This window comes from Lissotriton helveticus, chromosome 7 (genome assembly GCF_964261635.1).
Source record: "Lissotriton helveticus chromosome 7, aLisHel1.1, whole genome shotgun sequence".
Classification (NCBI taxonomy): domain Eukaryota; kingdom Metazoa; phylum Chordata; class Amphibia; order Caudata; family Salamandridae; genus Lissotriton; species Lissotriton helveticus.
The window spans coordinates 267,312,525-267,336,797 of NC_136068.1; the positions used below are offsets into that span (position 1 = coordinate 267,312,525).

Here is a 24,273-nt window from a genome sequence, read left to right on the forward strand (position 1 = left end):
AGAGTGAGTTTGAGTGAGAGTTTAAGGGTGAGGTGTTGAGGGTGAGTGAAGTGGTGCAGTGGTGGTGTTTGTGTGTTGTTTTAGTGTGATAGTGTGTTGGGGGTAAGTGTGGTTGAGGGTAATTGAGGCAGATGTGTTGAGGGTGAGTGAGGATGAAGTCTTGAGTGTGAGTGAGGATGACGGTGATTGAGGGTGAGGTGTTGAATGGCTGAAGGTGAGTGAGGTAGAGGCGTTGAGGGTGAGTGAGGGAGAGGTGTTGAGAGTGAGGGTGATTGAAGGTTTGAGGGTGCGGTGTTGAGGGTGAGTGAGGGTGAGGTGTTGATGGTGATTGAAGGTGGTTGAGGGTGATGGTGATGTGTTGAGGGTGAGTGAGGGTGAGGTGTTGAGGGAGAGTAAGGGTGAGGTGTTGAGGGTGAGTGAGTGTAATTGAGGGTGGGTGATGAGTTGAGGCTGAGTGAGTGTGAGTGAGGGTGTGATTGGCAAATGTGAGTGTTTTGCATGTGTGAATAGTTATTTTTATGTGAAGTGTGTTAGTGTTATTGTATGTTGTTGTAGTAGAATGATGCTGTTGTGGTGGTGTAGAGTGATGTTGGTGTGTTGATGAGTGATGTTAGTGTGGTGCTTCCTAATGCTGTTGTTGTGATGTGTTGATGATGAGTTGTGGTTTGTTAGTGTTCAACTATTACCACCAAAGCATAACTCATCCCAACAACATGTGCAATTCTCACAACAACCTAATTTGTGATGTCCACCAATGCAACACGCATCAATACCACCTTATCATTCGGCCCCCCCACAGTAACATTGAGCAACAACACAGCATAACTCGGCACCAGCACAGGCGTATTTAGCACAACAACAGTCTCATTCATACATACTACTGTAGTGCGTGCAAGCTACAAAGTATGTGTATTTTGTATATGTGTTTGTAATGTCAAATGGATAGGCTGAATGTTGTATGTGGGTGTGACTATGTTGTATAAATTGAGTGTATTACTTACAATTTGCCTTTTGTAGAGCAAAAAATACCATAGAAGTTGTAAAATTTGTATCCCACACTTATTTATTTATTTAAAAAAAAAAAAAAATTTTATTGTTTAACTTTGTACAAAAATAAGATATCCTGGCAACATGCAAAATTTAGTCAGAACATATGTCATCGTTTTTTTCGTGCAGAATCTTTATGATTTGGCCATTACAAAAGACAACTTCAAAAGTTTGTGGCAAAAAGTGGACAAGGGCATCTCCGATGTTGTCAACTTCCTCATCTAACATAAACCATTTAATTAAGATCTGGTTTTCGATGGGCATAGATTGATATTCGTCTGTGTTTGTCACTTTTATTGTGATAATACTATTTTGCTCTGTAGAGCTTTCAACACCATAAATTAGAATGTCCATCTTTTCCTCTGGTGGGGCTGTTACCTGTTGAGAGAAAACAAAAGCAACAATTAGTTTTTAAATTTGTATACTTTATGTTTTGTGTAAGGCCTATAGTGGGTGAAAGGAACAGAGTGGTTGAAAGTGCCAGATTGGGTGAAATGGACTGAGTAGGTGAAAGGGTCCCTGTTGTTGATAGGGTTTGAGTGGGTGATAGGTCGAGAGTGGGTGATAGGTCTAGAGTGGGTGATAGGTCTAGAGTGGGTGATAGGCCTAGAGTGTGTGAAAGGGCCAGAGTTGTTGAAAGGTCCCGAGTGGGTGAAAGTTCCCGAGTGGGTGAAAGCTCCCGAGTGGGTGAAAGGTCCCAAGTGGGTGAAATGTAAAAGGTCCAGAGTGGGTGCAAGGGGCAGAGTGGGTGAAAGGGCAAGACTGGGTGAAAGTCCAAGAGTGGCTGAGCAGAGATAGTTGACAAAAGTATTGTTTGTTGTGCTTACCTCCATTTTGCTATGGCGCGTTATATTCAATATTTTTTGGCAATTGAATTCATGTACAGTGACGTGAGTCAGGGTAACATATTTCCCAATATGTATTTTAAATTGTGACGCTTCTCTCCACAGTGTCACTTTTATATCATCAGTTGCATCTTTTATTGTAATCGATTTGAGTGGGGTATCTTGCCCATTGATAAACACAGTCTTTGCATCCTCTTCCTACACAAAAAGAAAGCATTCTATTAAATAGTGACTGTAAAAACACATATTGCTAGTGCCATGTATGAAAGGCAATATAATGTATCACATTTAACGACCCAAATGAACATCCTTTCTAAAAGATTGAATTGTTTATTTGAAAAAATGGCTTTGTAGAGAGTACTTGTGTTTGTAGTATACACCAAAGCACTGCCATCTTTTAGTTTCCAAAAGTCATACTTGCTACTATGTGTGAAGAGTGTATAATTCTAATTTTTTTGAGTTACTTATTGAAGTTACTAAAGGTGTAATGTGTGTGTAAGTCAACTATGCATTTTTTAAGTAGACATGATGACATGGGTGAGGGTGAGTTATTGAGTGTGAGGTGTTGATAGTGAGTGAGGGTGAGGAGTTGATGGTGAGTGAGGGTGAGTGAGGATGAGGTGTTACGTGAGTGTGAGGGTGAATGTAAGTGAGGGTGAGTGAGGGTGAGCGAGGGTGAGAGGGTGAGGGTGAGAGATTGAAGGTGAGTGAGGGTGAGAAGTTGAGGGTGAGTAAGGATGAGGGTGAGTGTGAGTGAGGCTGAGTGAGTGTCATTTAGGGTGAGGAGTTGAGGGTGAGCGATTGAGGGTGATTGATGTTGAGAAGTTGAGGGTGAGTAAAGATGAGGGGGAGTGTGGGTGAGTGAGGGTGAGTGAGTGAGGGTGAGGTGTTGAGGGTGAGTGAGGGTGAGGCTGAGGGTGAGGCTGAGGTGTTGAGTGAGAGTGAGGTTGACTGAGGAGTTGAGGGAGAAGGGTAAAGTTTTTGAGGGGGAGGTGTTGATGGCTAGTGAGGGTGAGTTAGGGTGAGGAGTTTAGTGTGATTGAGGGTGAGTGAGATTGAGGGTGAGTGAGGCGTTGAGGCTGAAGTGTTGAGGGTGAGGTGTTGAGGGTGAGTCAGGGTGACGTTTTGAGGATGAGTGAGGGTGACTAAGGGTGAGGCATTGAGGTAAACACAGTGTTTGCGTTCTCTTCCTAAAGAAAAAGTAAGCATTGTATAAAATAGTGACTGTAAAAACACATATTATTAGTGCGTTGTATGAATGCCCATATAATGTATTATATTTAGCGACCCAAATGAACATCCTTCCTAAATGATAGCAATATTTTTTGCAAAAAATGGCTTTGTAGAGAGTACTTGTATTTGTAGTATACAGCAAAGCGCTGGCATATTATAGTTTTCAAAACGCGTACTTTCTACATAGAGTGAAAGAGTGTATTTGTAGGGTGAATTAGGACTCAGGATTTAAATCTAGGAGTTAGAGTGTGGATTAGGATAGTTAATTTCTATTCTTCTTTTTGTTGTTGTGTGTGTGTGTGTGTGTGTGTGTGTGAGGGTGAGTGAGGGTGTGTGAAGCTGAGGGTGTGTGACGGTGTGTGAGGGAAGCTTGCACTGCTGCTGTCGGTGGTGTACCTGTTCCATGTGTAAGGGAAGCTTGCACTGCTGCCGCCTGTGCTGTACCTGATCTATGTGTGAGGGAAGCTTGCACTGCTGCTGCCTGTGGTGTACCTGATCTGTGTGTGAGGGAAGCTTGCACTGCTGCTGTCGGTGCTGTACCTGTTCCATGTGTAAGGGAAGATTGCACTGCTGTTGCCTGTGCTGTACCTGCTCCGTGTTTGAGTGAAGCTTGCATTGCCGTTGCCTGTGCTGTACCAGCTCCATGTGTGATGGAAGATTGTGAGATCTGGCATAACGGAAGGATTGGTAGTGCGTGCACCGCTGCTTGGGGTATCTGCGATATTTGTGTAAGTAAATGGAGAGGGGGGTGAGAGTTGGAAGAGAGAGTGAAACAGGCAGAAACGTGGAGAGTTAGAAGAAAGAGCGAAGGAATCTAAGCTGCGAGATGTGGCATAACAGAAGGATTGGTAGTGCGTGCACCGCTGCTTGTGGTATCTGCGAGATTTGTGTAAGTAAATTGAGCCGGGGGTGAGAGTTGGAAGAGAGAGTGAAACAGGCAGAAACGTGGAGAGTTAGAAGAAAGAGCGAAGGAATATAAGCTGCGAGATGTGTCATAACAGAAGGATTGGTAGTGCGTGCACCGCAGCTTGGGGTATCTGCGAGATTTGTGTAAGTAAATGGAGAGGGGGTTGAGAGTTGAAAGAGAGAGTGAAACAGTCAGAAACGTGGAAGAACGAGGGAAGGAATCTAAGCTGCGAGATGTGGCATAACAGAAGGATTGGTAGTGCGTGCACCGCTGCTTGTGGTATCTGCGAGATTTGTGTAAGTAAATGGAGAGGGGGTTGAGAGTTGGAAGAGAGAGTGAAACAGGCAGAAACGTGGAGAGTTAGAAGAAAGAGCGAAGGAATGTAAGCTGCGCGATGTGGCATAACAGAAGGATTGGTAGTGCGTACACCGCTGCTTGGGTGTACTGTGTGTGTAAGGCAAGTATGCATTTTTTTAGTACATATGATGACATGAGTGAGGGTGAGGGTGAGGGTGAGTGATTGAGTGTGAGGTGTTGCGGGTGAGTGAGGGTTAGGGTGAGTGAGGGTGGGGTTGAGGGTGAGTGAGGATGAGTGAAGATGAGGTGTTATGTGAGGGTGAGTGTGAGTGAGGCTGAGTTAGGGTGAGGTGTTTAGGGTGAGTGAGAGTGAGGGAGTGTTGAGGGTGAGAGATTGAGGGTGAAAAGTTGAGGGTGAGTAAGGATGAGTGTGAGTGTGGGTGAGTAAGGGTGATTGAGTGAGGGTGAGTTGTTGAGGGTGAGGCTGATGTGTTGAGGTGTTGAGTGAGAGTGAGGGTGACTGAGGAGTTGAGGGAGAAGTGTAGAATTTTTGAGGGGGAGGTGTTGAGGGCTAGTGAGGGTGAGTGAGGGTGAGTGAGTGGGAGGTGTTGAGGGTGATTGAGGGTGAGTGAGATTGAGGGTGAGTGAGGCATTAAGGGGGAATTGTAGAGGGTGAGGTGTTGAGGGTGAGTGAGGGTGAGGTGTTGAGGGTGAGTGAGGGTGAGAAGTTGAGGGTGAGTAAGGATGAGGGTGAGTGAGGGTGAGTGATTGATGTTGAGGGTGAGGCTGAGGTGTTGAAGTGTTGAGTGAGAGTGAGGGTGAGTGAGTAGTTGAGGGAGAAGTGTAGAGTTTTTGAGTGTGAGGTGTTGAGGGATAGTGAGGGTGATTGAGGGTGAGTGAGGAGGAGGTGTTGAGGGTGATTGATGTTGAGTGAGATTGAGGGTGAGTGAGGCATTAAGGGTGAATTGTTGAGGGTGAGGTGTTGAGGGAGAGTGAGGGTGGGGTGTTGAGGGTGAGTCAGGGTGACTGAGGGTGAGGCATTGATGTAAAGACAGTCTTTGCGTTCTTTTGGGACACCCAAAAAGAGCAAATCTATAAAATAGTGACAGTAAAACCACATAGTAGTAGATGCGTTGTATGACTGGCAATATAATGTATTAGATTTCACGACCCAAATGAACATCCTTTCTACCATATTGCATTTTTTTTTTAAAAAAAAGGCTTTGTGGAGAGTACTTGAATTTGTAGTATAGCCCAAAGCACTGGCCTATTATATTTCCCAAAACTCTTACTTTCAACATAGTGTGAAAGAGTGTATAATGCAACCTTTTTTGAGCTTGTTAGTGAAGTTACTAAGGGCACGATGTAGGTAAATCCCATTTACCTATTTTGAAATACCGAATAATACCGATTTGGTATTTAAAAATGGGTAAATGGTATGTAGGTCCCAACATCTGTATTCGTACCGAATCCTTAACAATTCTTAAAATACCGAATCGGTAAATACCGAATAGGTAATGCCCATTCATTCCTATGGGCTTTGAAGCCCATAGGAATGATTAGGCATTATCGATTTGTTATTTACCGAATCGGTAATTAAAGAATTCAGAAGGGTGCAGGGGGTGTCACTTTGACACCCTCTGGCATCCCCAAAAAGGGCACAGGTGCCATGTGGCAAGCATACCTGCCCTAAGAGCAGGTCTGCCTGTCACATGACATAGGTGTGCTATTTAGACTTGCAATTTAAAAAAGTAAAAAATAAATAAGATATGTCATTTACAATACTAATAAGTCCAACTTTTCAAATGCGAGACAATATTTTTTTTTAGTTGACATGATGACATGTTTGTGTTCATACTTACGGCAATTATTGTCCCTGAAACGGTCATCAGGCTTTTTAGACTTGCCCGTTTTATTTCCTTGATGGGAGAAGCCGATGGTGCAGGCGGATGCAAAATGTTGTTTGCTTGTTGGATCAGGCCATCCTCGATTGCCATTGCAGGAAATTTGGTTACTTTAGTTTGTTTTGTAATTAAAATTGTTTTGTTTTTGATAATAAAGTTTCGTATCAGTAGTCCACAGTTATTTTTCGTTTGCTCATATAAATTTTCTTGGTAACAAGTACATTTTATTGTTCCAGTTTTATCTGCTAAAGCCAAATGGAATAAAATTTTCTGCTCTTGTTTAGCATTTTTGTACGTAGTTTTCCCTGAGCAGTTGATGACATTAACTCTTATTGGTTTCTGGTATGGTTTGTTGTCATCGGTATTAATGTTCATAATTTCTTCAATAGACATCATCTGAAATAGAAAATGTGACATAACATGTTAAATACAAACCCATATTGCTTTATGATCACTGTAATAGCATTCTAAAGTACCATAGTTGTGTAGTTGGACATTTGTATATATATGATCTAAAATGGATTGGTAGTTAGTTGTGTAACTGTTAATGAGTTGTTGACATTGTAATTGCGTTTCAAAGAATCCAAGTAATTGCTTGCTGTTTGCATTTTGTTGAGATACATCCACATTGAAATCACCTATAATAATGAATTTGTGTGTGGGGTAAAAATCCGTAATATTTGTGATGAAATCAAAAAGAGAAGTTATACTTTTTAGGGGTGGTTTGTATAAAATAATAATAAGGAAATCTGTGTTACCAATCTGTAGAGTAAAATGTAAAATGTCAATCCCTTCAAGTGTCTCATAAATAGGCAATATAAATAAATCTTTTTTGTAGTACATAATCATTCCATGGTTTGTGTTGTATGTATGAAATTTATCAAATATAATGTGATGATATTGTTCTATCGTGAAATCATTAGCTGTAGCATTTCTTGTAGTGTTGATCTCAGTTAAGCAAATAATGTCTGCTTGTAATATATTGCTATCCGCTACCATAGATGGAAAATTTTTCTGTAGTGATCTGATATTGTGTGCAATGATATTGAAATGTGCACTGTATGTATGTAACTGTGGGATATGTATTTCAAGTGGCATTTCTGTCCTTAATCTGTGCATTTCCTCATTAACTTGTGGATGTACTACAATTTTACGTTCATCAAAATTGTGTACATATACATTTTGTATTGATTTTGCCCTGCTAATAGCAACATAATGCAAATGATGAATCTTGCTGTTATTAAAGTGTATATAAAGTGGTTCGAGAGTTGCACCTTGTGTGCGATGTATAGTGCGTGCTGATGCTTGGCGTAAAGGAAATTGCTTGCGTATAATGGTAATAAATTTTTTAGTGTATTGGAAATGTCTAGCTATAGCATGTATTGGTGTCCATGTATTTTGTATTTGTGAATGAAATAAGTGTTTATATTGTTGTCTGGTTGTTTGTCCTATAGTGGGATTGTCAAATAACAACCAAACGATAATAGGTGTATTGTTAATCAATTCAACTAATTGTACAACACCAGTTGCGCCATTTGTTAAACCATCATTGACATCCACATTGCAACTTAAATCATAACGAAGTTGTAAGGCAATGTGTAATGTATGTGAAAGGCCCATTGTTTTCTGTGGATCTTTGGGCAGTTGCTTAAGAATGGTTTTTTTCACATTTTCAGACAAATCTGAACTGACGGTATCGCTTGCTACTGTTATGTAGACTGGATAATCTTTGCAATGTTGTTCTAAAACCTTTTGGTTAATTTCATTAACTTCTAGATTAGTTGACATGATATATGGAATTGTTTCTAATAAAGTCTCATCAGGTTGTATTTCCCTTTGCTTAATTTGTGAAATATCTTCCTCAGTATGCTTGCCTTCTCTCAATCGGTTTAGTAATTCAGCAAATTGTAGATCTTCTTTTTGGCGCATAATTTTTGTTAATTCAAAAATTTTAAAATGTTCTTTCCATAAGTTAGCACTTAAAGGACCATACATTTGTGTAGAATCCTGAAAAATGTATCTGTCAAATACAGGTTTTAATTGGTAAAAGTCACCAATGGCTAAAATAGAAATTCCTCCAAATGGTTCATTAGATGATTTAATTTCTTGAAGCCTGTTATGTATAAAATTCAACATATTGTGTCCTACCATTGAAATTTCATCAATAATAACAACTCTAACATGCATCATTTCCATTTGTAGAGCAGTTCTATGTTCATGACTCAGTTGTTTATAAGTCAAACTTTGCGACACAGGTATTTTGAAAGTGCTATGCAGTGTTTTTCCATTAATATTATGGGCAGCCTTTCCTGTTGGAGCAGTAAGTAAGATATAAACATTATCTGGATTTTCACCGGCCTTAGTGTTATAATAGCGTAGTAAAGTTTGATATAGTGCAGATATTACAAAACTTTTCCCAACACCAGCCCCTCCAGTGCAAAAAGTATAGCATGGAGTGCTTGTAGTTTTAAACCAATGCAAGTGATGGTAAACAAAATTAAGTTGTTCCTCCGTTAAGTTTTGCATAAGTTGTTGGTATTTTTCATTGGGTAAAATAACGTTAGTTAAGCTTTGTTCTTCAGTTGTAGTTCGAATTCCTAAATCTAGAGCCAAATCATATCTATTATTATGTTCTGGATTTTGGTCTTCTGTCTGTATATTAACAGTTGGTGATAGAGGAGGTGAAATTACATTTTCATGAAACTGTTCATGAATAATGTTTGTAACTTCGCCATGCTGTTTGTTATAGATTTTTAGTTGTGTGTCAACAAATGATTTAACTTCCAGATACCTCTCATAGTAAGTTTCCTTGTTGATTAGTATTTTTTCTTCTTCCCTCCATGGATAGTGCAACATTAATATTTCTCTATAATACTCTTCTGGTTCATTATTTTTGCTAAATCTGCAAAAGCGTATTATTTTCCCTTGTCTGCGCTTATTTAAAGCATAATCATAATTCTGTTTCTTTTGTTGTTTATTTCCGTGACTACATTCTATTTCTAATTCTTCCTCATCTGAGCTGTAAAAGTTTTGTTCTGCAAGTAAATCTTCGCAATCATTTATTTCTTTCCCATGTGTTTTTTTCTTCACATAGTTGAAATCAGCCGCATAGTCTGCTAACGTGCACATCTCTAATGATTGTGGCCGTTTGCAGTACTTAATAATAATATTTTCACATTGAATGTCAGTTGAATTTTCGGGCAAGTTATTAATAGTTTCGATATCGCGCATTAAATAAGTTCTTTTCTCTGGACGGCTAGTATTAATAAATACAAATGATCGTGAGCTTTTCCGTAATGGTATTTGAAGAATTAGATATGCTGCTTCTTGAGCACTAATTTCTGTGCAGTTGAGGAATTTGTTTCCTATGTGTTTAAGTTGATCTTTGATATTACTATTGCTTGTTACCTCTTTAGCAGCTTGCGCTAGAAGTTTGCTAATTCCTCTTTGCGATTTACTGATATATGAGATAATATAGACTGCACAAGCATAAGGGTCTAGTATAAACTGCAAGTCTATGTTTGCTCGCCAAGCTTCTAAAAGAGTACTATTGTAGTTATTGATGAAGCATTCGCCTGGTGTTCTTTTTAAAAAAATAGTTGTTTTTTGTAAGCTAGTTTGTATAGAAGTAATATATTCTTTATCATCCATTTTAATGAACTCTAAAAAGTCCTCAAAAGAAAGTGTATTAAAAGTAGTATTATTCATAGCTTCATGTATTATTTTCATATTATCTTGCCATTGCTTATTTGTCTCCTCAAGTGTTAATGGCTCTAATATGAGCGTTCTTGACATTGGATATTTGGGATATTGATATTTGCATGTCCGTTGCTGTTTACGTCTGCAATTTTTGGTGTGACCATGCCTTTGTAGATTTATTAACGGTTGTAAAAGAGGGTCCTCAGACTTATGACAAGTGATATATTTGTCAATAAAGCTATTGACTTCTTCGACTGGTGAAACACCATACAATGGTGCTTTGTTTACCCAGAGTAATGCATGTATATGTGGAGAACCTCTTTGTTGGAATTCGACTCTGTAAAAGTAGTCTACTATTTCCCCAATTGGATTAGTGCCATTCAGCAAAACACAATTAAAGAATTTCCTAACTTGATAGTCAAACTGTCTTGCACATGTTATTGGATCTTCTTGTATTAATTTACTTTTAGTTTCCCAAGACATGTTTAAGAATTCTTCCTCTGTACATTCCTTTAAGTTTCTAACTCTCAATAGTATATTTATTAAATGGTGCCATTTTGTTTCAGCAGCAGATAAAGTCAAAAAGAAAGTGGGTATGCCAAGTTGCCTTATCATTGCAAAAATATCTTTTTTGCAACCTTCCCAATATGGAGGTGAACTGCGTATAGTTTTTAATACTTTGTACCCCTCATTAAACTGAAAAACATTGGCAATATTACATTTAATGTCTTTAGCAGTTATTTTATTCCCATCTGTAAAATGTTTTCTGATGGAAATGTTGATTTTACCATGGATCTGCTTAATATGTAATTTCTTCAGTTTAAAAAACATATTACTAATAGATTTAGCGACTCTTCTATCATAACTCCTTAACTCTGCTTGGCAAATAGTACTATAATGTACCGGTATGTGTCTTTCCTTATTGTTAGGCCTTCGTTCACCACAAAAAATAGTAGGGAAAGCCAAAAACTCTGAATCTTTATCCTCATATAAACCTCTTGGCGTGTTATGTTCAGCTGGAGCGAAACTTAACACATTCAGCGAATTACTAGTAATAGTTTCATTAGTTAACATAGTATCCAAATTCCCAGCTTCTATGTTGTCAGAACTATCAGATGAATTGTTTGTCTCAGAAGTCTCATTGTGAGATTCTATTTCTGGAGGTATATACTCCCAGTCAGGGTTAATCGTAACACCATATTCATTAAACATTGTACTATTTTTAGCTAGCCAAGTAGCTGCCTTTTTTACTGTATTTGGTCTAATATTCTCATAATGTGTATATGATTTATAGATTAATTTCCTTTTTAATTTCACTGGGATTGTCATGGCGTCATTAATTTGCCTTGGTAAAATTGTAACAGTTGTCATAACATCTGCAGGTACATTAACTACTGCTCCTGATAATGATTTTTGAAAACCGCGTGGCAGACTCCGAATTTGTAAGAATGGTATCCTAGGTGAAACTAATCTTTCTTCTAAATCATATAATTCTAATTCAACTGGTACATTTGGGAAGCCCATGCCATTTACAATAGAACATGGTGGTATTTTGTTTTTGCGAATGTAATAATAGCAAGTCTTACATATAAAATTGGTTTTCTTGTTACTAATGTTACACTTCTTGAAAATTTCAGATTGGCTAACACTGCGTATATTTTGCAACGTTTGTTTATGCCACAGTTGATTGCAAAGAGTACAAATGTACTCTGGGCCATGCAATATTTCCCGGTGGAATTTGCGAATGATTGTATGGATTTGTTTACCTCGTTTCTGTCTTTGGCCCTGCGTGAAGATGGGGATGTTATTATCAGTAGCACTTAGTTGACTGTTGGTAATGTCTTCTTCAGCTGTATTAACTTTTTTTCTTTGTACAACTTTAGTTGGACATGTACTTGAATCCCTTTTTCTTTTCCGAGACTGTTTATTTGTTCCCTGTATAGCTTTACTATTACCTGGTAATTGTGCTAAATGATTACTATTGCTATTCCCTCCCTTACTTTTATTCAGTAAATCATCAGAAGACATTGATGTTGATGTTATCGTCTGATTAGGAGTACATTCAGTAGTATGTACCCAAATTTTTCTTTCTTGCGGTAGGTGACTATTTTTTTTATGCACAGTAAGTGCTTTTGTAAAGGATTTCCTTTGAATGACTTTTATATCTATTGGTGTTAATTCAAATTGGACACATTGCTCAGCCTGATGTGTAAAGTTATATGCTAGTTTCATAACATATTGAATTAGGCCTTCAAACGAATTAAATGCAATTGTAACACATGTTCCGTTTGAATGAGGCATGCCTTCATGGTCCCTACTATGTGAATCAAATACAAAGTATGATTGCATATGTTTGAAAATAGCTATTACATAAACATTCATACAAAGTAGAACACCACAGTGCTTATTAATAGTAACATTTAATGCTGTGCTAATATCTGGGTAGGCTTTATCAAAACGTTTAAGGACATCACCGTAGTAAGCATTCCGTAGCAAAAGTGAATATATCTCTTGATTGTGGTCTATATACCTTGGCAGGTCATCTGGATGCATAAGTGTTTCGTTGTTAATAGAATGCATTTGGAGATATAAAGCGTCCCCACGGTCCATGATATAATGCAGATCATTAGAGTTCCAAGTAGTTACTGGCTTGCATAAATTGTGCAAGACAGCAAAAGCACTATTTGGTAAGCATTGCTTACCTTGTGATTTGCTATTAAATTTGCTATTCCCTTGATGGTAACTTGCTTTCAAGCATCTCTGCATTTTATAAGTTATACTGAAATGTTGTTATCAACAAATGTAAATTAAGAAGGTTTGTGAACTAACAAATTTTTTTGGGGACTGTAAGGTCAGAACTTTTAAAAAATTTTAAACTAAGTGGCAAAGTAGTATTTACCTTAACTTCTGTTTCTTTTGTTGTTGTTTTAATAATCTGAAAGGAGAAAAAAAATACATAATGTTTAGAAGAGATTTTTTCGAATTTTTCACATAAAGGGCACATTAACATGTAAATAGTGTTTTAAAGACCTGTTAAGAGCTCTAGTGCTGCTGTGAGTGTATGCGCCACGGGTGGCACACAGGCAGGGTGAGATGATAGAGGGAGAGAGAGGGAGTGTTAGGAAAAGGGGGACAGAGAGAGAGTGAGTGAGTGCGTGAAAAGTTCATACTGAGAGACGTAAAAAAATGTGTGTGTGTTATCTTGTAACTTGGACTGGTTAATGTGTTGCATTGAATCTGAGAATGAATGCGCTGTGCGTGTAATATTGAAAATGTACCCAGTTAGTGTGCAAGTAATGTAGAAAGATAGAGAGGGAATAAAGGGGAGACAAATGGAGAGTTATATACAAAAACAGAGAGGAAGGGAAAGTTAGGGAAAGGAAGGGAAATGGAGGGAGAGGAAGAGAAAGGGAGTGAGATGCAGGGTGATAGGGAGGGAGACGAAGAGGGAGGGAGAGAGGAGGAAAAAGAGAGGGGGAGTGAGACAGAGGGAGGAACACAGTTAGAGTGAGACAGAGGAAGACAGGAGAGAGGGAGGGGGAGCTATAGAGAGGGAGAGAGAGCTATAGAGATGTAGGGAGACCGCGAGAGAAAGAGAGCGATAAAATTATGTGTATGCCGGGAGGGCTCAGTGCACGAAGCCTTCGGCTGCAGGGTCCTGTGATTAACTTCATGGTCAGTTTTATGTTGTAGCTGTCGCCCCGACCCTTAACCACTAACCCTGCCCACACCGACGCGTTCCTTGGACACAAAGTAAACAGTAAATTATTCACTGAGTGGCGTTGCGTGGCTGAGTGGCGTTGCGTGGCTGAGTGGCGTTGCGTGGCTGAGTGGCGTTGCGTGGCTGAGTGGCGTTGCGTGGCAGAGTGGCGTTGCGTGGGTGAGTGGCGTTGCGTGTGTGAGTGGCGTTGCGTATGTGAGTGGCGTTGCGTGGCTGAGTGGCGTTGCGTGGCTGAGTGGCGTGGCTGAGTGGCGTTGCGTGGCTGAGTGGCGTTGCGTGGCTGAGTGGCGTTGCATGTGTGCGTAGCGTTGCGTGTGTGAGTGGCGTGTGTGAGTGGCGTTGCGTGGCTGAGTGGCGTTGCGTGGCTGAGTGGCGTTGCGTGGCTGAGTGGCGTTGCGTGGCTGAGTGGCGTTGCGTGGGTGAGTGGCGTTGCGTGGGTGAGTGGCGTTGCGTGGGTGAGTGACGTTGCGTGGGTGAGTGGCGTTGCGTGTGTGAGTGGCGTTGCGTGTGTGAATGGTGTTGCGTGTGTGAGTGGCGTTGCGTGGCTGAGTGGCGTTGCGTGGCTGAGTGGCGTTGCGTGGCAGAGTGGCAGTGCGTGGCTGAGTGGCGTTGCATGTGTGCGTGGCGTTGCGTGTGTGAGTGGCGTGTGTGAGTGGCGTTGCGTGGCTGAGTGGCGTTGTGTGGCTGAGTGGCATTGCGTGGATGAGTGGCGTTGCGTGGGTGAGTGGCGTTGCGTGGGTGAGTGGCGTTGCGTGGGTGAGTGGCGTTGCGTGGGTGAGTGGCGTTGCGTGGCTGAGTGGCGTTGCGTGGGTGAGTGGCGTTGCGTGGGTGAGTGGCGTTGCGTGGGTGAGTGGCGTTGCGTGGCTGAGTGGCGTTGCGTGGGTGAGTGGCGTTGCGTGGGTGAGTGGCATTGCGTGGGTGAGTGGCGTTGCGTGGCTGAGTGGCGTTGCGTGGGTGAGTGGCGTTGCGTGGCTGAGTGGCGTTGCGTGGCTGAGTGGCGTTGCGTGGGTGAGTGGCGTTGCGTGGGTGAGTGGCGTTGCGTGGCTGAGTGGCGTTGCGTGGCTGAGTGGCGTTGCGTGGGTGAGTGGCGTTGCGTGGCTGAGTGGCGTTGCGTGGGTGAGTGGCGTTGCGTGGGTGAGTGGCGTTGCGTGGGTGAGTGGCGTTGCGTGGGTGAGTGGCGTTGCGTGGCTGAGTGGCGTTGCGTGGCTGAGTGGCGTTGCGTGGCTGAGTGGCGTTGCGTGGCTGAGTGGCGTTGCGTGGCTGAGTGGCGTTGCGTGGCTGAGTGGCGTTGCGTGGGTGAGTGGCGTTGCGTGGGTGAGTGGCGTTGCGTGGGTGAGTGGCGTTGCGTGGGTGAGTGGCGTTGCGTGGCTGAGTGGCGTTGCGTGGGTGAGTGGCGTTGCGTGGGTGAGTGGCGTTGCGTGGGTGAGTGGCGTTGCGTGGGTGAGTGGCGTTGCGTGGCTGAGTGGCGTTGCGTGGGTGAGTGGCGTTGCGTGGCTGAGTGGCGTTGCGTGGCTGAGTGGCGTTGCGTGGGTGAGTGGCGTTGCGTGGGTGAGTGGCGTTGCGTGGGTGAGTGGCGTTGCGTGGGTGAGTGGCGTTGCGTGGGTGAGTGGCGTTGCGTGGCTGAGTGGCGTTGCGTGGCTGAGTGGCGTTGCGTGGCTGAGTGGCGTTGCGTGGCTGAGTGGCGTTGCGTGGCTGAGTGGCGTTGCGTGGATGAGTGGCGTTGCGTGGGTGAGTGGCGTTGCGTGGGTGAGTGGCGTTGCGTGGGTGAGTGGCGTTGCGTGGCTGAGTGGCGTTGCGTGGGTGAGTGGCGTTGCGTGGGTGAGTGGTGTTGCGTGGGTGAGTGGCGTTGCGTGGGTGAGTGGCGTTGCGTGGGTGAGTGGCGTTGCGTGGGTGAGTGGCATTGCGTGGGTGAGTGGCGTTGCGTGGCTGAGTGGCGTTGCGTGGCTGAGTGGCGTTGCGTGGCTGAGTGGCGTTGCGTGGGTGAGTGGCGTTGCGTGGGTGAGTGGCGTTGCGTGGGTGAGTGGCGTTGCGTGGGTGAGTGGCGTTGCGTGGGTGAGTGGCGTTGCGTGGGTGAGTGGCGTTGCGTGGGTGAGTGGCGTTGCGTGGCTGAGTGGCGTTGCGTGGGTGAGTGGCGTTGCGTGGGTGAGTGGCGTTGCGTGGGTGAGTGGCGTTGCGTGGCTGAGTGGCGTTGCGTGGGTGAGTGGCGTTGCGTGGGTGAGTGGCGTTGCGTGGCTGAGTGGCGTTGCGTGGCTGAGTGGCGTTGCGTGGGTGAGTGGCGTTGCGTGGGTGAGTGGCGTTGCGTGGGTGAGTGGCGTTGCGTGGGTGAGTGGCGTTGCGTGGGTGAGTGGCGTTGCGTGGCTGAGTGGCGTTGCGTGGCTGAGTGGCGTTGCGTGGCTGAGTGGCGTTGCGTGGCTGAGTGGCGTTGCGTGGCTGAGTGGCGTTGCGTGGGTGAGTGGCGTTGCGTGGGTGAGTGGCGTTGCGTGGGTGAGTGGCGTTGCGTGGGTGAGTGGCGTTGCGTGGGTGAGTGGCGTTGCGTGGGTGAGTGGCGTTGCGTGGGTGAGTGGCGTTGCGTGGGTGAGTGGCGTTGCGTGGGTGAGTGGCGTTGCGTGGCTGAGTGGCGTTGCGTGGCTGAGTGGCGTTGCGTGGCTGAGTGGCGTTGCGTGGGTGAGTGGCGTTGCGTGGGTGAGTGGCGTTGCGTGGCTGAGTGGCGTTGCGTGGCTGAGTGAAACAGTCAGAAACGTAAATGGAGAGGGGGGTGAGAGTTAAAAGAGAGAGTGAAACAGGCAGAAACGTGGAGAGTTAAAAGAAAGAGCGAATGAATGTAAGCTGCGAGATGTGGCATAACAGAAGGATTGGTACTGCGTGCACCGCAGTTTGGGGTATCTGCGAGATTTGTGTAAGTAAATGGAGAGGGGGGTGAGAGTTGGAAGAGAGAGTGAAACAGGCAGAAACGTGGGGAGTTAAAAGAAAGAGGGAATGAATCTAAGCTGCGAGATGTGGCATAACAGAAGGATTGGTACTGCGTGCACCGCTGCTTGGGGTATCTGCGAGATTTGTGTAAGTAAATGGAGAGGGGGGTGAGAGTTAAAAGAGAGAGTGAAACAGGCAGAAACGTGGAGAGTTAAAAGAAAGAGCGAATGAATCTAAGCTGCGAGATGTGGCATAACAGAAGGATTGGTACTGCGTGCACCGCTGCTTGGGGTATCTGCGAGATTTGTGTAAGTAAATGGAGAGGGGGGTGAGAGTTAAAAGAGAGAGTGAAACAGGCAGAAACGTGGAGAGTTAAAAGAAAGAGCGAAAGAATCTAAGCTGCGAGATGTGGCATAACAGAAGGATTGGTACTGCGTGCACCGCTGCTTGGGGTATCTGCGAGATTTGTGTAAGTAAATGGAGAGGGGGGTGAGAGTTGGAAGAGAGAGTGAAACAGGCAGAAACGTGAATCTAAGCTGCGAGACGGAGAGGGAGGGAGAGAGGAGGAAAAAGAGAGGGGGAGTGAGACAGAGGGAGGAACACAGTTAGAGTGAGACAGAGGAAGACAGGAGAGAGGGAGGGGGAGCTATAGATGTAGGGAGAGCGCGAGAGAAAGAGAGCGATAAAATTATGTGTATGCCGGGAGGGCTCAGTGCACGAAGCCTTCGGCTGCAGGGTCCTGTGATTAACTTCATGGTCAGTTTTATGTTGTTGCTGTCGCCCCGACCCTTAACCACTAACCCTGCCCCCACCGACGCGGTCCTTGGACACAAAGTAAACAGTAAATTATTCACCTGCGAGAAAGCTTGTGAGTAGCCATGTAATAGAGGGTGTGGGCGAAACTCCCCTTGATCGTGTGTATGAAAAGTTTGTTGTGGTGTGGCGAAGTGTTGCGAACGGATTATGACTGTACTATTCCCCCTAATGTTCCAATGTGCCTGTGAATAGTGTATTAAGTGTAAGGTCAAGTTTTATTTTGGGTAGGCAGCTAATCCTGGCTAATGTGTTATTGGATGTGTGATTGTGAAAATGTAATACTAGTAGTTGTACGAGCGGCTGTTTCCGTGTGTCAGGTTGTAACTTGGATTACTAACTGTGCAAGTAAAGCTGCGAATGAATGCATTCTGCGTAAATGTTGTAAAGTGTTGCCTGTTTACGTGCACATTAATGTGCAATTATAAGTTCTGACTGAAAGTTTGGTGCTGTAGTGGCGAAGTGCTCTGATGTTACATTGCGTAGGAGTTGCACGTGCTGTATAAGGGTGGCAGTCAGTGTTTTGCCTAATGTGACAGGCTGTGTGTTATTAGTGTAAGATGAAGTGTTTTCCCTAATGTGACAGGGTGTGTGTGATTAGTGTGCTATAGAGAGGGAGGGAGACGAAGAGAGAAAGAGCGAGAAAATTATGTGTATGCCGGGAGGGCTCAGTGGACGAAGCCTTCGGCTGCAGGGTCCTGTGATTAACCTCATGGCCAGTTTTATGTTGTTGCTGTAGACCCGACCCTTAACCACTGACCCTGCCCCCACCGATGCGGTCCTTGGACACAAAGTAAACATTAAATTTGTCCCCTGAGAGAAAGATTGTGAGTAGCCATGTAATAGATGGTGTGTGTGAAAGTGCCCTTGTTCGTGGAATGTGTGCATGAAAATTTTTTTGTGGTGTGGCGAAGTGTTGCGAACGGTTTATGGCTGTACTATTCTCGCGAATGATACAATGTGCCTGGGAATAGTGTAGTAACTGTAAAGTGAAGTGTTTATTTTTGTAGGCCGCAAATCCTGGCTAATGTGTTATTGGGTGCGTGTTTGTGGAAAGGTAATACTAGTAGTTGTACGAGCGGATGTTTTCGTGTGTCAGCTAGTAACTTGGATTACTTAATGTGTGCCAGTAAAGCTGCGGGTGAATGTTGTAAAGTGTAGCCTGTTTGCGTACAAATAAATGTGCAATTTGAAGTTGTTCCTGAAAGTTTGGTGCTGTAGTGGCGAAGTGCTATGATCTTAGATTGCGTTTGAGTCGCACGTGCTGTATAAGGGTGGCAGTCAGTGTTTTGCCTAATGTGACAGGCTGTGTGTGATTAGTGTAAGATGCAGCTCTGTTGACTCTTGAGTACAATCATCCAGTTTACTGTTTTGCTATGAAGCTGTAAATGAAAGCATAATGAGTGTTCTAATGTGGTCGCACTCATTTCGGCGTGCGTGTGATATAGTATGTATTCCTAACAGTGTGTGCATGAAAAGTTAATAGTAATAGATGTAAAAAAAAAGGGTGGGTATGTGTCATCTTGTAACTTGCACTGGTTACTGTGTTACATTTAATCAGAGAATGGAAGCGGTATGCATGTAATCTTGACAGATAATCTGACAAGGTGTGTGTGAGTAGTGTAAGCTGGAGCTCTGTTCACTGTTCAGTCCGATCATCCTGTTTACTGTATTGCTGTGAAGCAGTGAAAAAAATAGTAAGGAGTGTTCTGTTGTGGTTGCACTCAATTCGCCGTGCGTGTTATATAGTATGTGTTCTTAACCGTGTGTGCGTGAAAAGGTACTAGTAACAGACGTAAAAAGGTGTGTGTGTCATGTTGTAATTAGGAGTAGTTACTGTGTTGCATTAAATATAAGAAAGAATGGGTGTGTGTCAAACTTATGTTGTGCCTTGAATTATTGGAAGGAATGTTCTGTGTGGCGAGTCGGAGTGTTAGGAACGGAAGTAAAAATTGTGTAGAAGAGTGAACAGTTGGCTGTACTTACATGATATATGTTGGTGCGCAGTTTCTTTGCCCCTATCAAGGAAATGTTGAAAGCGTACCAATAACCTACAAGAGATAACGATAAAAAAAACAATATGTATCGGTTGGTTTAAACAAAGGTATGACCTGTTTGAGAAATTACGTAGTCCTTTGCTAAGTATTACCATAGAAAATGTAGATTTGCAAACAAACATGTCGCAGAATAATTTAACAGAGGTGCGATGTTGATATAGTAACAGTTGTAATAAACGCAAGTAAATGTATCAATACTGTCCCTTAGATGTATAGAAATAAAACTTGCATGCACTTACGTTCTAAGATTGAATGCCGTAAATTTTCAGTGGCTGTTGGTCGATAGCAGCAAGTACAGCGCCGTTCTGTAAGTCGAAGTTCTGTCCTCGCAGGTAAAAAGAGAGTATGACTTAAAGTGACCCGTCCCTCTGCTTAAATAGGGGGTAACGATGCAAGAATATATATTTTTTTTTTTGGTTTAAGAAAGGATCAAAGCTTTTAGTCCTTCCCTTGCCCCAAGGAAAAGTCACACTAGCTGATGTGCGCGACTTGGAAGTGTGAATGTTTGAATGTGTATGCAGATGGAGTTTCGACATTGGCGCGCCAGTAGACTTCCCTGGGCAACTCCCTTAAGGCCACATAAGATTTTGCTCGGAACTGACAAAGCAAAGGGCCTTTTTTTTTACGTTAGTGTAATGACACTTCAACTGTCTGCTCGAAGTTACACTTAAAAATGGCATATATAAAGCATCCAAAGTATACAAAGTTTCACTTTTAAACATACAACTCTTGTAATATACTGGCTCAAAGTTGTGGCGTTTATGTTTAGTATGAAAATACTGAAAATTGCTGCGGATGCGTCCATAAATGTGTGTGTGCCAACGTGAAAATACATTGGGTGAATGAGAAAGATGGTCGATGATTTTCTTTGGCAAAAAATAAATGTAAAGACAGGTGTGGTGCTGAACGGGTCAGAGGCCGGATGCAATGTTTGCCATAAAAGTTGTGTTCTTCGTTTTATTATGAAAATCGTGAACATTGCTGCGTAAGTGGCGTGTGTGTGGCGTTGCGTGTGTGTGTGGCGTTGCGTGTGAGTGGCCTTGCGTGTGTGAGTGGCGTTGCGTGTGTGAGTGGCGTTGCGTGTGAGTGGCGTTGCGTGGCTGAGTGGCGTTCCTTGGGTGAGTGGCGTTGCGTGTGTGAGTGGCGTTGCGTGGATGAGTGGCATTGCGTGGGTGAGTGGGTGTGTGTGTGGCGTTGCGTGTGTGTGTGGCGTTGCGTGTGAGTGGCCTTGCGTGTGTGAGTGGCGTTGCGTGTGTGAGTGGCGTTGCGTGTGAGTGGCGTTGCGTGGCTGAGTGGCGTTCCTTGGGTGAGTGGCGTTGCGTGGGTGAGTGGCGTTGCGTGGGTGAGTGGCATTGCGTGGGTGAGTGGGTGTGTGTGTGGCGTTGTGTGTGTGAGTGGCGTTGCGTGTGTGAGTGGCGTTGCGTGTGTGAGTGGCGTTGCGTGTGTGAGTGGCATTGCATGTGTGAGTGGCGTTGCGTGTGTGAGTGGCGTTGCGTGTGTGAGTGGCGTTGCATGTGTGAGTGGCGTTGCATGTGTGAGTGGCGTTGCGTGTGTGTGGCGTTGCATGTGTGAGTGGCGTGTGTGGCGTTGCGTGGCAGAGTGGCGTTGCGTGGGTGAGTGGCGTTGCGTGGTTGAGTGGCGTTGCGTGAGTGGCGTTGCGTGGGTGAGTGGCGTTGCGTGGGTGAGTGGCGTTGCGTGGCTGAGTGGCGTTGCGTGGCTGAGTGGCGTTGAGTGGCGTCCCGCGTGTGAGTGGCGTCGCGCGTGTGAGTGGCGTTGCGTGTGTGAGTGGCGTTGCGCGGCTGAGTGGCGTTGCGCGTGTGAGTGGCGTTGCGCGTGTGAGTGGCGTTGCGCGGCTGAGTGGCGTTGCGCGGCTGAGTGGCGTTGCGCGGCTGAGTGGCGTTGCGCGGCTGAGTGGCGTTGCGCGGCTGAGTGGCGTTGCGCGGCTGAGTGGCGTTGCGCGGCTGAGTGGCGTTGCGCGGGTAAGTGGCGTTGCGCGGGTGAGTGGCGTTGCGTGGCTGAGTGGCGTTGCGTGGCTGAGTGGCGTTGCGTGGCTGAGTGGCGTTGCGTGGCTGAGTGGCGTTGCGTGGCTGAGTGGCGTTGCGTGGGTGAGTGGCGTTGCGTGGGTGAGTGGCGTTGCGGGTGAGTGGCGTTGCGTGGGTGAGTGGCGTTGAGTGGCGTTGCGTGGCTGAGTGGCCTTACCGTAATTCGACTTGAACTGTCTGCTCCAAGTTACCCTTCAAAATAGCATGAGGGGTTGAGGGTGAGTGAGGGTGAGTGAGGGTGAGGCTGCTGCGGATGCGCCCCTTAATGTGTGTGTATAAGAAATATGGTAGTTATCCAAAAGAAGGCAACATCGGAAATGTTCCACTGAAGGCAACATAAGAAATCTTTAGTCTGTACAAGCGTCGACGTAGAATAGGCCGTTTTTAAATACCACGCTGTAGAGGGAAGTTGTGAAATACTAGACATGCTTATGTGAAGTAAATAATTTTTGTTAAAAAAACATCACGTTTCTAGTGTTAGTATTTTCGTTCAGTGGGATTGTTTAAGTTTAGCGAAAAAGCATCACGTTTCTAGTGTTAGTATTTTCTTCCAGTGACTTTGTTTTTGGGGGGGTTTGTTGTTGTTCTCGAGGTAACACCCGGCTCGCATCCTGCTGTTCTAAATTAGCACATCCCCAAAGGAACTTCACAAGTGATTACAATCTTGAACACGGCGCTTAAAGTAGTCTAGCATCCTGGAGTTTTGGTAACGAAAGCCTTGGAGTCTGTGGCCTGGCTTTGTGTTCATGTAAATGGTATTAAAGAATGGTCCCAGCAGGTCCGTCGTATTGTTGGGGGTTATGGCGGGTTGCGAGGACTGTTTAGTCACGTGGATGTGCTAGAGGCTCTGTGATGTCACTCTGTGTCGGAGGAGGGAAATAGTAGGCCCGTTGAATTGAACTGACTCTGTGTGTTTCATTCCGTTATATGACCGGTATGCGAAGGAGGCACTACAGGTCCAGAGCAGGCTCAACCCAGAAGTACTGGTCAAGCCTTTGCCACCTCCCAACCTTGAGGTCAGACTGAGCAAATAACTTGCGTGGTCTTGAGAAGGGAATACCCCTCTCACACGTAGATACACTTTAGGGCGTGTAGACACATAGTCTCCCCTACACCCCCACTAGGTAGTTTGCACTCACTTATTTTAGGTCCTGAAGAAAGCCAGTCTAGTCATAAGGCACTGGCTGAAACATGTTGACCCATTGGATGTGAGAGGTCGTAACTCGCCCCTTACATCCCCTTGCCTTATTTTTAACCGCTGACGGAGGCCCAGGTATTAAAGTCTAATTTTACCTACGGGTACTGGGACCACAGTTCAGCCGTTTTAACATCACTTCCTTAACTATCTTCACCGCACACTCAGTAAAATACCAGCTCCGCTGTAGTCAGGCGTTGAAGCACACCCGGGGCACGCTAGGTGCCACTGGGTGGGCCCGATGATGAAGCATGCCACCAACTAGGTTGGTGGGTGAGGGCTTTTTGAACACACCTGCTGGGTGTTCACACTCCGTGACAAAACATACCAGAGTCTTCCCCCTCCCCTAAAGTAACTTGAGCTAGTCTCTTTTTGATTTAATCATTCCGTTTATAAACATGTCAAAATAATAATTTTTTTTTAGGTGCAATGCTATAGATACAAGCGCTATTTTTGGCGTAGCAGGCTGTAGAGGGAGGGGTGGGAATAGTAGGTCTGCTGATTAGGGAATGTACAAGGCCATGTAGCTTGTAATGCGTCTGTCATTATTTCATTTTGTAGACGATTTCACTTTCAAGTCTTTTTGTGTTCTGAGAGCCTGGCTGTGTGCAGGGACAGAGAGGGGAGGTGCTGGCGTCTGGGGAGGGGGAGTTGAATTGCGAGTCTGGATGTGTAAGGGAACAGAGGGGAGAGGTGCTGGCGTTTGTGGGTTGTAATATTAACTGTTTTTTAGGTGCAATGCTATACATACTAACGGCGTTGCGTGTGTGAGTGGCGTTGCGTGTGTGAGTGGCGTTGCGTGTGTGAGAGGCGTTGCGTGTGTGTGGCGTTGCGTGTGTGAGTGGCGTTGCGTGTGAGTGGCGTTGCGTGTGTGAGTGGCGTTGCGTGTGTGAGTGGGGTTGCTTGTGAGTGGGGTTGCTTGTGAGTGGCGTTGCGGGTGAGTGGTGTAGCGTGGGTGAGTGGCGTTGCGTGGGTGAGTGGCGTTGCGTGGGTGAGTGGCATTGCGTGGGTGAATGGCGTTGCGTGGGTGAGTGGCGTTGCGTGGGTGAGTGGCGTTGCGTGGGTGAGTGGCGTTGCGTGGGTGAGTGGCGTTGCGCGTGTGAGTGGCGTTGCGCGTGTGAGTGGCGTTGCGCGTGTGAGTGGCGTTGCGCGGGTGAGTGGCGTTGCGCGTGTGAGTGGTGTTGCGCGTGTGAGTGGCGTTGCGCGTGGCTGAGTGGCGTTGCGCGTGGCTGAGTGGCGTTGCGTGGCTGAGTGGCGTTGCGTGGGTGAGTGGCGTTGCGTGCCTGAGTGGCGTTGCGTGGGTGAGTGGCGTTGCGTGCCTGAGTGGCGTTGCGTGCCTGAGTGGCGTTGCGTGCCAGAGTGGCGTTGCGTGCCAGAGTGGCGTTGCATGGGTGAGTGGCGTTGCGTGGGTGAGTGGCGTTGCGTGGGTGAGTGGCGTTGCGTGGGTGAGTGGCGTTGCGTGGGTGAGTGGCGTTGCGTGGCTGAGTGACGTTGCGTGGCTGAGTGGCGTTGCGTGGCTGAGTGGCATTGCGTGGCTGAGTGGCGATGCGTGGGTGAGTGGCGTTACGAATGAATCTAAGCTGCGAGATGTGGCATAACAGAA

The 24,273-nt window shown here is 45.1% G+C and overlaps 1 protein-coding gene across 1 annotated transcript; it reads right to left on the bottom strand.

Annotated features, from left to right (window-relative positions):
- Nucleotides 1-1,140: 1,140 nt before the first annotated feature.
- LOC144769036 (uncharacterized) lies at nt 1,141-19,465 on the bottom strand. Its single transcript, XM_078653031.1, has 5 exons — nt 19,363-19,465; nt 12,832-12,867; nt 6,192-6,629; nt 1,875-2,090; nt 1,141-1,425 (listed from the first exon to the last, which is right to left on the bottom strand). Exons 3-5 carry the CDS (start codon nt 6,627-6,629, stop codon nt 1,141-1,143), a joined length of 939 nt encoding a protein of 312 aa, XP_078509157.1. The 5' UTR covers nt 12,832-12,867; nt 19,363-19,465.
- Between the last annotated feature and the right edge of the window lie 4,808 nt (nt 19,466-24,273).